The sequence below is a fragment of the Anolis sagrei genome, chromosome 5 (genome assembly GCF_037176765.1).
Source record: "Anolis sagrei isolate rAnoSag1 chromosome 5, rAnoSag1.mat, whole genome shotgun sequence".
NCBI lineage: Eukaryota > Metazoa > Chordata > Lepidosauria > Squamata > Dactyloidae > Anolis > Anolis sagrei.
The window spans coordinates 82,657,225-82,672,415 of record NC_090025.1 but is presented as its reverse complement, the minus strand read 5'-3'; the positions used below and the strand labels follow the sequence as shown (position 1 = coordinate 82,672,415).

At 43.6% G+C, this 15,191-nt stretch overlaps 1 protein-coding gene across 1 annotated transcript in view; it reads right to left on the bottom strand.

Annotated features, from left to right (window-relative positions):
* Nucleotides 1-741: 741 nt before the first annotated feature.
* LAMB1 (laminin subunit beta 1) overlaps nucleotides 742-15,191 on the bottom strand; it is a 134,647-nt gene continuing 120,197 nt past the window's right edge. The window contains exons 29-33 of the mRNA XM_060778391.2: nucleotides 14,913-15,120; nucleotides 11,163-11,304; nucleotides 9,705-9,881; nucleotides 5,912-6,071; nucleotides 742-1,131 (exon numbers count right to left, since the gene is read on the bottom strand). Of these exons, the coding sequence (XP_060634374.2) occupies nucleotides 998-1,131; nucleotides 5,912-6,071; nucleotides 9,705-9,881; nucleotides 11,163-11,304; nucleotides 14,913-15,120 (821 nt within the window). The 3' untranslated portion in view covers nucleotides 742-997. The remainder of the gene's footprint in view (nucleotides 1,132-5,911; nucleotides 6,072-9,704; nucleotides 9,882-11,162; nucleotides 11,305-14,912; nucleotides 15,121-15,191) is intronic.

Sequence of the window (15,191 nt, the reverse complement as noted above, 5' to 3'; positions counted from 1 at the left end):
GTTACAACAGTACAACAACAGGGAGGAAACAAACAAGGACACCTAATCACCTCTCAACAAAAGTTTGCTCTAGGCACTGTCAGGCCATTATATGCTAATCAAGGTGGTCAGTTGAAACATTCACACCTAGCTCCAACAGACAAGAGTTTTTTGTCTCACCCTGGTCATTCCACAGATATTTAAACCCTTTTTCCTAGTTCCAACGGACCTCACTACCTCTGAAGGTGCTTGCCATGGATGCAGGCGAAACGTCAGGAGAGAATGCCTCTAGACCATGGCCATATAGCCCGAAAAAAACCTACAACTACTAAGCATATTTTGATTTGGATATACAAATGTACGTAGTTTGGTGAAGTTCACACATAACTCACACACTTTCGTATTAGTAAAATGCTCCTTTCGTGAGCAGGACAGCATCTTTGGATTCAACCTGTAAATTCAAAGGTGCATTTTCCCTACATCTTTCTTGTGATGTGTCTTAAGAGGGGTATTAAAACAGTTTGAAACAGATGCATGGTAGTTATTGATATATTGATTTTCATGTAGCTGTTCAAAGGAAATAATTTGTCTTGTTCATCCCAGTCTTATTATGTACAAGCACAACAAATTTGACCGCGTAGCATTTCCAACAAATTGGGAATAGTGACAATGAGCGAATGTAAAACAATGGCATCCCGTGTATAGTGTTAAGGCCAGAAAGCAGGGGCCTATAATTGAAAGTAATTGGTTTAAAATCCCATCTTTGAAGCTAATATTTTATTGGCAGTTTAAAAAGGGTTAATTGCCATTTGGGATAATAAAATAACATTGGTTAAATGAATCGTATACTTTGTTACAAAAGTACTATTTTTTATTTTGTAAGGCAAGAGATAAAAAAATATTTGGTTTCAAGTTACTAAAGCTGGTATTTAGTCTTCTCAGGAGTCTCACTGGTACACAACTTGTCTTCTGATTCATATTTTTTCCTCCTTAAGGTCTTCATTCCAAATTCCAATTATTAACAAGTACTGTAAACTGCAACTTTCTGGCTGATGGCCTGCAAGAGGCCACGAACGGTTTCTTCCAATTGCACCACTTGCCTGGCCTTGTCTTCTAAGATTTGTTGGTTTTTCTCATAGGTGTCTTCCAATTCTGCAAGAAAATGGAACATAGAAGTTAGGTTAATCTAGCAGCACGTGGCATGTGGGATTTATTTATTATTTTATTGTATTTATTTATTGCATTTATATACCGCTTTTCTCACCTTGGAGGAATCAAAGCGGTTCGCAACATAATCAATGGAAAAATGCAATGTTTTACATATATAAAACATCACATATCAAAAATGAAGAACATGGCAATAGATTAAAACCAAAAACTTTTAACAACAATCACAAACATAACATAAAACATTACGACATTGCATAAATCCCAGGTGTCTAGTTACTTCCATAATTGTCATTTGCTCAATGACTGCTTGAATAACTAAGTCTTAAGTTGTTTCCTGAATGCTAGGATGGAGAGAGGCAATGTAATCTCACTGGAGAGAGAGTTCCAGAGCCGAAGGCCACCACTGAGAAGACCCTGTCTCTCGTCCCCCAACAATTGAACCAAGAGCATGATCTCCCCGGCAGATCTTAATGTTCTAGCAGGCTCATATGTCATCAGCAGCACCAACTGCCGCTCTGGGCCAGAGTGAAGAGAGGGGACAGAGGACAGTTCCACCTTGTCCCCTGCATATGTCATCAGCCGGGGACTCCTCCCTCCAGACCATGTACTGCTCTGGGCCAGAGTGAAGGGGGGCATGTGACAGTTCCATCTTGTCTCCTGCATATGTCATCAGCTGGGGACCCCTCCCCCCAGCACCAAGTATCACTGTGGGCCAGAGTGAAGGGGGGCATGTGACAGTTCCATCTTGTCTCCTGCATATGTCATCAGCTGGGGACCCCTCCCCCCAGCGCCAAGTGCTGCTCTGGGCCAGAGTGAAGAGAAAGGGGGCCAGGGGACAGTTCCACCTTGTCTCCTGTGCTATGTTAATAGTATAATATAATATAATATAATATAATATAATATAATATAATATAATAAAGCCTTTCAACATTACAGTGATCCAAATATACGCCCCAACCACAGCTGCTGAAGAAGCAGAAGTAGATCAGTTCTATGAGGATCTCCAGGACCTACTGGATAATACACCAAAAAGAGACATTATTTTCATTACAGGAGACTGGAATGCCAAGGTGGGAAGTCAAATGACAACTGGGATCACAGGCAAGCATGGTCTGGGAGAACAAAATGAAGCGGGACGCAGGCTGATAGAATTTTGCCAGGAAAACTCGCTGTGTATAACAAACACTCTCTTCCAACAATCTAAAAGACGGCTTTATACATGGACTTCACCAGATGGTCAGCACCGAAATCAGATTGACTACATCCTTTGCAGCCAAAGGTGGCGGACATCCATCCAGTCGGTGAAAACAAGACCTGGGGCTGACTGTAGCTCAGATCACGAACTTCTTATTGCCCAATTTAGAATAAAACTAAAGAGATCAGGGAAAATACACAGACCAGTTAGATATGATCTCACTAACATTCCTAGCGAATATACAGTGGAAGTGAAGAACAGATTTGAAGGGCTAGATTTAGTAAACAGAGTCCCAGAAGAACTATGGACAGAAGTCCGTGACATTGTTCAGGAGGCGGCAACAAAGTACGTCCCAAAGAAAAAGAAAACGAAGAAGGCAAAATGGTTGTCTGCTGAGACACTGGAAGTAGCCCAAGAAAGGAGGAAAGCAAAAGGAAACAGGGATAAGGGGAGATATGCCCAGTTAAATGCGCAATTCCAGAGGTTAGCCAGAAGAGACAAGGAACTATTTTTAAACAAGCAATGCATGGAAGTGGAAGAAGACAACAGAATAGGAAGGTCAAGAGACCTCTTCCAGAAAATTAGAAACATTGGAGGTAAATTTCAGGCAAAAATTGGTATGATAAGAAACAAAGATGGCAGGGACCTAACAGAAGCTGAAGAGATCAAGAGAAGTTGGCGAGATTATACAGAAGATCTGTATAGGAAGGATAACAATATTGAGGATAGCTTTGACGGTTTGGTGAATGAATTAGAACCAGACATCCTGAGGAGTGAGGTTGAATGGGCCTTAAGAAGCATTGCTAACAACAAGGCAGCAGGAGACGACGGGATCCCAGCTGAACTGTTTAAAATCTTAAAAGATGATGCTGTCAAGGTGATGCATGCCATATGCCAGCAAATATGGAAAACACAAGAATGGCCATCAGACTGGAAAAAATCAACTTACATCCCCATACCAAAAAAGGGAAATGCAAAAGACTGCTCCAACTTCCGTACAGTGGCCCTTATTTCTCATGCCAGTAAGGTAATGCTCAAGATCCTGCAAGGAAGACTCCAGCGATACATGGAGCGAGAGTTGCCAGATGTTCAAGCTGGGTTTAGAAAAGGCAGAGGAACGAGAGACCAGATTGCCAATATCCGCTGGATAATGGAGAAAGGCAGGGAGTTTCAGAAAAACATCTACTTCTGCTTCATTGACTATTCTAAAGCCTTTGACTGTGTGGATCATAATAAATTGTGGCAAGTTCTTAGTGGGATGGGCATACCAAGCCACCTTGTCTCTCTCCTGAGGAATCTGTACAAGGACCAAGTCGCAACAGTAAGAACTGACCACGGAACAACAGACTGGTTCAAGATTGGGAAAGGCGTACGGCAAGGCTGCATCCTCTCACCCAACCTTTTTAACTTGTATGCAGAACACATCATGCGATGTGCGGGGCTGGATGAATGCAAAGCTGGGGTGAAAATTGCTGGAAGAAACATTAACAACCTCAGATATGCAGATGACACCACTCTGATGGCCGAAAGCGAGGAGGAGCTGAGGAGCCTTCTAATCAAGGTGAAAGAAGAAAGCGCAAAAGCCGGGCTGCAGCTAAATGTCAAAAAAACCAAGATTATGGCAACAAGAATGATTGACAACTGGGAAATAGAGGGAGAAAATGTGGAGGCCGTGACAGACTTTGTATTTCTAGGTGCGAAGATTACTGCAGATGCAGACTGTGGCCAGGAAATCAGAAGACGCTTACTTCTTGGGAGGAGAGCAATGTCCAGTCTCGATAAAATAGTGAAGAGTAGAGACATCAGACTGGCAACAAAGATCCGCCTAGTCCAAGCCATGGTATTTCCTGTAGTCACCTACGGATGTGAGAGCTGGACCATAGGGAAGGCTGAGCGAAGGAAGATCGATGCTTTTGAGCTGTGGTGCTGGAGGAAAGTGCTGAGAGTGCCTTGGACTGCGAGAAGATCCAACCAGTCCATCCTCCAGGAAATAAAGCCCGGCTGCTCACTGGAAGGAAGGATACTAGAGACAAAGTTGAAGTACTTTGGCCACATCATGAGGAGACAGCAAAGCCTAGAGAAGACAATTATGCTGGGGAAAGTGGAAGGTAAAAGGAAGAGGGGCCGACCAAGGGCAAGATGGATGGATGGCATCCTTGAAGTGACTGGACTGACCTTGAAGGAGCTGGGGGTGGTGACGGCCGACAGGGAGCTCTGGCGTGGGCTGGTCCACGAGGTCACGAAGAGTCGGAGACGACTGAACGAATGAACAACAACAACATAATATAATATAATATAATGTATATACATATAATATAAGGTAATGCAATATAATACTACTAATAATATAATATATTTAGATTACATGCAATATTACTAATAATATTACAATATAATCATATAATACAATATACAATAATCGTATAATACAGTAATAGTTAATACTGATTTTTTTTTTGTCGTGTCAGGAGCGACTTGAGAAACTGATAATGTAATAATATAGTATATTATATGTATATATATCTTGTAAGCTGCTCTAAGTTCCCTTCGAGGTGAGCACTTTGAATTCTGTTCGATAGCAGACTAGCAATTAGTAGAGCTGACACAAAAGGGGGTTTGTATACTCCCTGTATGCTGCTCCAGTACGCAACCTGGCTGCCCCCCCCCCTTTGGACTACTTGAAGCTTCCGAACAGTGTTCAAAGGCAACCCCACGTAGAATGTGTTGCAGTAATCTATTTGAGACAGAACAAGAGCATAGACTACTGTGGCTAAGTCTGACTTCCCAAGGGCGCAGCTGGCACACAAATTCTAATCGTGGCCACCACAGAAACTTGTTCCAGACTCAGCGAAGAGTCCAGGAGAACTCCCAAGCTGTGAACCTGTGTTTTCAAGGAGAGTGTAACCCCATTCCAGCACAGGCTGTAACCCTATATCCTGTTCGGCCTTATGACTGACCAGGAGTACGTCCGTCTTGTCTGGATTCAGTTTCAATTTGTTCGCCCACAGCCAAGCACTGTTTCAGGACCTGAACAGCCTCCTTAGCAGCAGATGGAAAGAAGTAATAGAATTGAATGTCATCTGCATATAGATGGCATCAAACTCTAAAACTCTGGATGATCTCACCGAGCGGCTTCATGTAGGACAATAGCTGCGGGGTCGAGCAAGTGCCCCTCAACAACACCTGAGACCAACCCTGCAGGAAGGACTTGAGCTATTGCAAAACAGTGCCTCCAAGCCCCATTCCCACGAGGCGTCCCAGGAGGATATTGTGGTCTAGGGTATCGAAGGCAACAGAGAAGTCCAGGAGAACCAACAGGGACACACTCCTGTCAAGTTCCCTACGCAGATCATCCACTGCGTTTGGAGAAAAGACAAAGATGCAACTAGAAACAAACCCGGTCTCACAATGGAAGCTCCTTTGGTTTTACTCAAGAGAGAGAAATAGAGAAGTTTCTTATAAACAGCTGGATTTGATATTGTTTTGTGCCATGGTGCTGTGGAAATGGATCTGGGAGGCGAGGAATGTCCAGTTTTGTATAATTGAGAACACATTTATGGGCTTTACCTTTGAGGAGCTGAAGTTTGCTGTTTGCTTGATCTAACAGTGTTTTGGCTTCGTTCTGCAGTGCCTCGGCTTTCTTCCTGGCATCTGCAGACTCTTCGGATTTCTTGGCAATTAAGTTTTCTACTGTTTTATACTTGCCATTGACATCGTTGTCTAACACCTGCAGTTTGAAAGCAAAACACAAGGTGGCAGCGTCACCCAGGATGCAGAAACCGAATGCATTATTCAAGGGTTTGTTTTGACACCTCTCCTTTTAGCTATGACTAAAAGTGTTATTGCCCCAACTTTATTCTCCATCTTCATCGCTATGATACTTCACCTTGTTGATGGGAAGCTTCCCACCGGAGTGGAAATAATCTATCGGACAGATGGCAAGCTATTCAACCTCAGCAGACTGAAAGCCAAAACCAAGGTTACAACAACATCTATTATAGAACTCCAGTATGCTGATGACCACGTCGTCTGTGCACATTCAGAAGAAGATCTACAAGCCACTCTAAACATCTTTGCAGAAGCATACGAGCTCGGCCTGTCATTGAACATTGAAAAAAGCAAGGTGCTGTTCCAGTAGACACCAGCCAACCCCTCTCCAATGCCAGTGATACAGCTTAATGGTGTAACATTAGAAAATGTTGATCATTTCCACTACCTTGGCAGCCACCTCTCCACCAAAGTCAACATCGACACCGAAATACAACACCGCCTGAGCTCTGCGAGCGTCGCATTTTTCCGAATGAAGCAGAAAGTGTTTGAGGACTGGGACATCCGTAGGGATACCAAGGTGCTTGTTTATAGAGCTATTGTCCTCCCAACCCTGCTGTATGCCTGTGAGATGTGGACTGTCTACAGACGTCACATGCAACTCCTGGAACGATTCCATCAGCGCTGCCTCCGGAAAATCCTGCAAATCTCTTGGGAAGACAGGCGGACAAACATCAGCGTGCTGGAAGAAGCAAAGACCACCAGCATTGAAATGATGGTCCTCCGCCATCAACTCCGCTGGACCGGCTATGTTGTCCGTCTCCCAAAGCAGTTGCTCTACTCCGAACTCAAGAAAGGAAGATGGAATGTTGGTGGACAGGAAAAGAGATTTAAAGATGGGCTCAAAGCCAACCTTAAAAACTCTGGCATAGACACTGAGAAGTGGGAAACCCTGGCCCTTGATCGCTCCAGCTGGAGGTCAGCTGTGACCAGCAGTGCTGCAGAATTTGAAGAGGCACGAATGGAGGGCGAAAGGAAGAAGCGTGCCAAGAGGAAGGCGCTTCAAGCCAACCCCGACTGAGACTGCCTTCTACTTGGAAACCAATGCCCTCACTGCGGAAGAAGATGCAGAGCAAGAACAGGGCTCCACAGCCACCTACGGACCCACAAGAATATTGGAAGACAATCCTCCTCGGAAAAAGAGGGATCACCTAAGTAAGTAAGTAAGTAGCTATGACTGCAGAGTCTTAAATGTCCTAAGCACCAGATCCTGTCTTTTCTTAATAATAATAATAATAATAATAATAATAATAATAATAATAATCTTTATTTATACCCCGCCACCATCTCCCCAATGGGGACTCGGAGCGGCTTACATGGGGCCAAGCCCGGACAACATATTACAACAAGATAAAACCAGAGCATAAACAATAAACAATATCATCAAATTACATAGAGGAAAAGGGGAAAAAATTAAAAACACAGTCATAAGATAACATTCCAGTAAGCACAATTACAATAACAATGGGTGAACCACATGTACAGGATAAAAATGATTCAGAGACTAATGAGATAAAAATAGGAGCAAGTTATCTGCAAGGAACTCATAAAAACACATAGTTGAGAAGCTAAACTTCCCATTTGGAGGGCGTGTATTCCAGTGGGAAGAGTATTGAGGGGTGCAATGGTGTCATATTGTGCACCTACTCGCCAAAGGCACAGCGGAAGAGCCAGGTTTTAAGGTTCTTTTTTAACGTTTCTAGAGAAGGGGTCTTTCCTAATCTCTCCAGGTAATTAGTTCCAAAGTCGGGGAGCCACATAGGAGAAGGCTCTCTCCCTTGTGCCCACAAGACGAGCTTGTGAGATTGGTAGGGGTGGATCTTAGCAGCTAAGCAGGGTCAAGCTCTTATTAGTATTTGGAATGGAGACCACCAATGAATGCCAGGTACTGTGGACTATATTTGAGAGGAAGGAACTTGCATTTTTTCCTTAATAAAATCCTATGAAATTCATGGGGTCACCATAAGTTTGGAGATGGTTTGAAAGCATGTATGGACATAGTGTGATTGGGATCTTCTAAGCGGAATCTACATCCCCATCATAAGCAGAGGCCATGGATTTCTTCCAAAAGAAGAAATCCATGACCCATTGTGATTTGATGTTCTCATCCTTTTCAAATGAGTCACGGCAAGAAGAGATAGGGTGTTCATACTATTTTAGGAAGTGAAAAAGACTATTGGATTTACACCAAGAACACTACAGGAGTCACGTCAATGGGGAATTCTTGCCATATCAGCTGTAAATGAAGGGTATCTCATTAGGCCTTTTATATATAGCAAGGTTGCCATCTGGCAAATGACAGGCTAAGGGTTGTTTGTCTACTAAGAGAGGCATCTAATAGTAATCATGTGAAACTGCGTCCCACCCTTTCAAGGGGTAAGTAAGAGTTTTATTTGTGGAAAGTTTGTGGTTGCAGAGAGATAGCAATTTCAAAATGGGTCCATTTTTTTAAACACTCTGTAGTATTGCATTTAGCTAAGCCTGATCTGGCCCTTGAGCGCTCTAGCTGGAGGTCAGCTGTGACCAGCAGTGCTGTAGAATTTGAAGAGACACGAACGGAGAGCAAAAGAGAGAAATGTGCCAAGAGGAAAACGCGTGGAAACATATGCCCCCACTGCGGAAGAACATGTGATGTGGCAGCCAGCAATGTGATGTGACAGCAAATAAAGCCAATGGGATTTTGGCCTGCATCAATAGGAGCATAGTGTCTAGGTCCAGGGAAGTCATGCTACCCCTCTATTCTGCTTTGGTTAGACCACACCTGGAATATTGTGTCCAATTCTGGGTACCACAATTCAAGAGAGATATTGACAAGCTGGAATGTGTCCAGAGGAGGGCGATTAAAATGATCAAGGGTTTGGAGAACAAGCCCTATGAGGAGCAGCTTAAGGAGCTGGGCATGTTTAGCCTGAAGAAGAGAAGGCTGACAGGAGACATGATAGCCATGTATAAATATGTGAAATGTAGCCACAGGGAGGAGGGAGCAAGCTTGTTTTCTGCTTCCCTGGACACTAGGATGCGAAACAATGCCTTCAAACTACAAGAGAGGAGATTCCATTTGAACATGAGGAAGAACTTCCTGACTGTGAGAGCCGTTCAGCAGTGGAACTCTTTGCCCGGAGTGTGGGGGAGGCTCCTTCTTTGGAAGCTTTTAAACAGAGGCTGGATGGCCATCTGTCAGAGATGATTTGAATGCAATATTCCTGCTTCTTGGCAAGGGTTGGACTGGATGGCCCATGAGGTCTCTTCCAACTCTGATTCTATGCGGGTCAAGAACAGGGCTCCGCAGTCACTTATGTACCCACCACTCTTGGAGGACAATCTTACTTGGACAACGGGGAACCATCTAAGTAAGTAGTAAGCCTGATCTTATTTTAAGCATTAAAGACTAACTTTAAAACCACATATAATTTACCCAGACAACTGACTACTGAAATATATATGAAGACCCTTGAGGGTTCAGAGCAAAGGCCATGGAACACCTTTTAGTTTCTCGGATACAAACAAAACAATTTCAAATGGAATATCTTACATTTTTAACATCCGTGGCAGTTTGATTCACAGAAGCAATGGTTTCTTCTGTTGTTTTGATGTCCTCTGTGTTCGTAGCAGCCTTTTGTCTGAGCAATTCCACGTTCTTTTCCAGCTCAACAATACGCAAAGTTGCATTGTTCAGAGATTCTTCCGATGCCGTCGTTTCAGATTCAATCTAACATGTTACCAACGAGAAAGACATACAGAGATTGCTTACCGAACTGCAGTGAGTTAAAGGATATACCGTAAATACTCATGTATATGTTGAGGGCCGGTTTTGGGGCCAAAAGTATGGATTTTGATGTGACCTGTGATTTAAGTCGATGATCATTTCGTGGGTCATTTTTTAATTAAAATTTCTAGACTTATACATCAATATATAGCAGGCATGGGCAAACTTCGGCCTTCCAGGTGTTTTGGACTTTAACTCCCACAATTCCTAACAGCTGACAGCTGTTAGGAATTGTGGGAGTTGAAGTCCAAAACACCTGGAGGGCAGAAGTTTGCTCATGCCTGATGTATAGGGTCCAGCTTAAGCACTGAGTCTTTCCCAAACTCTTACAAAATGTTGGGACACAAATCCTTTCTGTGTTAAGATCAATGCCTTTCTGTGTTAAGATCAATGCTGTGTTAAGATCAATTAGCTTTATACTAATTTATGCAATGCTTTTGATACGAAATAAATAAATAAAATAAGATGCAGCAGTACAGCGATATAATGTGTCGTTCTTTAAGCTGAATTCAACATTAGAGGGGCCATGAGTAAGTCACAACGATCTCCTAATGGAGACAAATGGACCCAAGTGATTTCCCTAGTTCTGTCGATTATTTATCTTTATTGCCTTGTTTACCTTTGGACTAATGGTGGGTAACTCTTCCCACTACCTTGACATTTCTTCTGGCCTATAAAGGAAGAGTGGCGCAGCCAGGAACAATGCTAGTGATTAATGTGTGTGCCAAAAATGCATTACCATGGCACAGGGCCAGGCCCAAGGTTGATCCAAAAGCAATTAAGTTTTATTCCACTCCATTCTTGTTCTGCTCTTGGAAAGCTCTTTCAGACTGGATTTTGGCTCCTCGTACCTGCTGTTTTTATTTGTTTTGTTTTGTTTTCCTGTTGCTGCAATGATAAATATTACTGAAATGATGTTCTAGGGAACACACATTTACAATGGCTAATAATAAAGTGAACCGAGTAAAGCATACAACAATTATAAGGAGAGTGGGTTCTGCCCTGCAGTACTGGCAATTCACTGTACCAAAATGGTCAAGAGGACTCCCACGATCTGCATGCCTCAATGTGCAAGCAGTGAAAAAGTGGGATTTTAATAAATGGTGCATATTTTTAAACCACTGTGCTATCTTGCAAGAAATTGCAACTGTATTGGGAGTATTTGTGTCCACAACTCAATGGGTAAAAAGGTGTTGTCAAAACTTTTAGAGAATCAAAACATACAGAGGTAAGAAGGTCTTGCGTTCCTTGGATATCTTCATCTGCTAGTTTGATGGCCTTTTCAGCTGCAGTTTGGGCCTTTTCGGCTTCTTCCAGAGCCTCTTTCACCATGTCTGCGGTGACTTTAACATCTGTTGCACTTTTACTGTTTAATAGAAATTAACAATAGCAAAAAATGTTAAAGGATCTATTTGAAAACAAGATAATTTCTTCCAATTTCAAAGAATCTGGAATTTAAGGTGACTAGCAGCGTCTGGTCTGTTCTTGCTTCTTGTTTGATTCCTGTCTGGATATCATTGCCTTGGATTATAATTTCATGTTTTTTGGACATTTGTTTTTGATTGCTACGTTTTAGACACTGTTTTATCTGGCTGCCTTTAAATGCCTTATTGGTTTTTGGAACCTTATCTATCCTTACAAACATTTATTTCTACTGGCTTTTTTGATAAGCTTTAATAAAAAGGATTGTTCCTTTATTCAATGTGTGGTGTGTTTATAGCCAGAGGGGCTAGTTCTGGAGTGCAACAGATATATAGATTAGTTAGAGATAGATAGTAGGTAGATCGATCAATCAATCAATCAATCAATCAATCAGGGGGACTATTAGGAGTTGCAGCCCAAGAATAGGTAGAGAAGGAAGAAAGGAGAGAAAGAAAAAGGAAGGAAGGAGGAGAAGGAAGGAATGAGGTAGAATAGGAAGGAAAGAAGACAAGAAGAGAAGGAAAGAGGGAGGGAAGGAAGGAAGGAGAGAAAGAAAGAAGGAGAGAAAGAGGGAGGGAAGATTGACCACAGCAACATGTAGCGGGTACAGCTAGTACAATTATACTACTACTAGCCGTCCCCTGCCACACATTGCTGTGGCCCAGTCTGGTGATCTGGAAAAATAATGAGAAAGTGTTGTTTTCTAATATATGTAATTTCTTTATGCTTCTGGATAAACAGTATTTCTTGCTGTTATTTTGTCAGTGTTGATGTGGAGAGTGTCTGGTTTGCCTACTCTGGAACATGCAACATATAATTGTCCTTCTTTAGGGGTCCCTTTCAAATCTATGATACTATATCTGTGTGTGTGTGAATCATATCTATCTATATTTATGGCTGGATGGCTCTTTGTCAGGAGGGCTTTGGTTACATTTTATTGCCCTGGCAAAGGGAGTTGGACTGGATAGCCTTGAGTATTTTCTTTTGGTCATGGAGGTTCTGTGTGAGAAGTTTGCCCCAAATCTGTTGTTGGTGGGGTTCAGAATGCTCTTTGATTATAGGTGAACTATAAATCCCAGTAACTACCACTCCCAAATGTCAGGGTCTATTTCCCCCCCAAACTCCATCTGAGTTCACATTTGGGCATATGGAGTATTCGTGCCAAGTTTGGTCCAGATCCATCCTTGTTTGAGTCCCCAGTGCTCTCTGGATGTAGGTGAACTACAACTCCCAAACTCAAGTTCAATGCCCACCAAACCCTTCTGTGGTTTTCTGTTGGTCATGAGAGTCCTTTGTGCTAAGTTTGGACCAATTTCATCATTGGTGGAGTTTAGAATGCTCTTTGATTGTAGGTGAACTATAAATCTCAGCAACTCCCAAATGATGAAGTCATAATTTTTTGAGTGATGGTCACTCCTTGTGTTGTGAGACGTTTTGTTGCCAAATTTGGTGTGATTTTGTTCATTGGTTCTTTTGTTTTTAAGGTACTCATTATGCACAGAGCATATATATATATAGATATAGATGATTCCACTTCAACAGATTCCACATTATGGAGCCCTTGGATTTGTCATTTCATAAGGTGTTTACAATTCTCAACCACAGTATTCTAGAGCTTCATCAAAATACAAATCCCCAGGATTTAATTGAATGTAGCCATGGCAGTTAAGGAGAAATCGTAGCACTATAATTTCACAGTGTGAAAATCCCAGCCTACACGCTCTGTGTTCCCTAGGCTAGGCTGGCTTGGAAGACAAGCTCTACCATGTCCAGAAGAAGCTAAGAAGATTCACCCTGTCTCTCTCCTCCAAAAGGATGTTCCATACCAAAGTGTTCTCAGGAAATCTCAGACCGATCTCCAACCTCCCTTTCTTGGGCAAGGTGCTGGAGCGGGTGGTCACCTCCCAGCTCCAGGGCTTTCTAGATGACAACAACTACCTAGATCAGTCACAGTCTGGTTTCAGGCCTGGCCACGGCACTGAGACGGCCTTGGTTGCCTTGGTGGATGACCTCCGTAGAGAGCTGGACAGGGGGAGTGTGACTCTGTTGGTTCTCTTGGACATTTCAGCGGCTTTCGATACCATCGATCATGGTATCCTTCTGGGTTGACTCTCTGGGATGGGTCTTGGGGGCACGGTTTTGTCGTGGCTCCGGTTCTTCCTGGAGGGTTGATCCCAGATGGTGAAGCTGGGAGATTCCTGCTCGGACCCCTGGCCTTTGACCTGTGGGGTCCCGCAAGGCTCTATTCTGTCTCGCATGCTTTTTAACATCTACATGAAACTGCTGGGAGAGGTCATCCGGAGTTTTGGAGTTAGGTGCCATCTCTACGCAGATGACACACAACTCTACTACTAATTTCCACCTAATTCCAAGGAGGCCCCTCGAGTGCTGGATGAGTGCCTGGCCACTGTGGCTATCTGGATGAGGACGAACAAGCTGAAGATCAATCCCGACAAGACAGAGGTCCTCCTGGTCAATTGTAAACCAGACCGGGGTATAGGGTGTCAACCTGTGCTGGATGGGGTTACACTCCCACTAAAGTCACAGGTCTGCAGTTTGGGAGTTCTCTTGGATTCATCACTGACGCTTGAGGCTCAGGCGTCGGCGGTGTCCGGGAGGGCTTTTGCACAACTAAGACTTGTGCGCCAGCTGCGACTGTACCTCGCAAAGGTTGACTTGGCTGGGGTGATCCATGCCTTGGTCACCTCTAGATTGGATTACTGTAATGCGCTCTATGTGGGGCTGCCCTTGAAAACGGCTCGGAAATTCCAACTGGCAGCGGCCAGGATGTTAACTGGGGCTCCTTACAGAGAGAGGTCAACCCTCCTGTTTAAGGAGCTCCATTGGCTGCCGTTCACCTTCCGATCCCAATTCAAGGTGCAGGTGCTTACCTACAAAGCCCTAAACGGTTTGGGACCTGCCTACCTGCGTGACCGCATCTCCGTCTATGAACCCAGGCACTCCCTTTGTTCATCCGGAGAGGCCCTGCTCGCGATCCCGCCTGCGTCACAGGCGCGTTAGGTGGGGATGAGGGACAGGGCCTTTTCTGTGGTTGGCACCCGACTTTGGAACACCCTTCCCAAAGACATCAGACTAGCACCCACATTGGCTGTCTTTAGGAAGAACTTGAAGACCTGGCTATTCCGATGTGCCTTTCCGGAATAGGATAACCCCCAGCACTATGTCCCAGAAGCACTTTATTAGAATTTAAGACTCTCTGCACATTGCATTTGCCCAAAATCCAACATGCCACCTGTGACACCCAGCACTTTTTAATCTGTACCCATCACTTGGCCCGGCCCTGGTTTTACTGTGTTATGGTGTAATGTTGTTGTTATTGCTTTATGTTTTTTGATTTGCTTTGTATTGTATTGTTGTTGTTATGCTGTTGTTGTGTTGAGGCCTTGGCCTGTGTAAGCCGCATCGAGTCCTTCGGGAGATGCTAGCAGGGTACAAATAAAGTTTAATAATAATAATAATAAATAATAATTTAAAAAATCTCGTGAAAACACTTTCATGTAGGAGGCTGCAGAAAGTGCTGTCAATTGTTACCTGGCTGCTTTGGCTTCATCTAACAGCGTTTTTGCCCTTGCTATATCTCCAGCGCTCTGCTGCAGGACAGTCTCAACATCTGAAAGGCTCTCCACTCGATCCCGAATACTGTTTGCCAAAGTTTGTAATTGCTCGGGCGTGCTGGGCATCTCCATGTTCAGCACTTCATTAGCCACTGCTTCAATGCTGTCCAGATCAGCGCTGTCTTCTGTTAAGAAGATGAACACAAACAATGAGCACAACAATGAGAGAAGGGACGCTTTCCAGTCCATTAAGTTG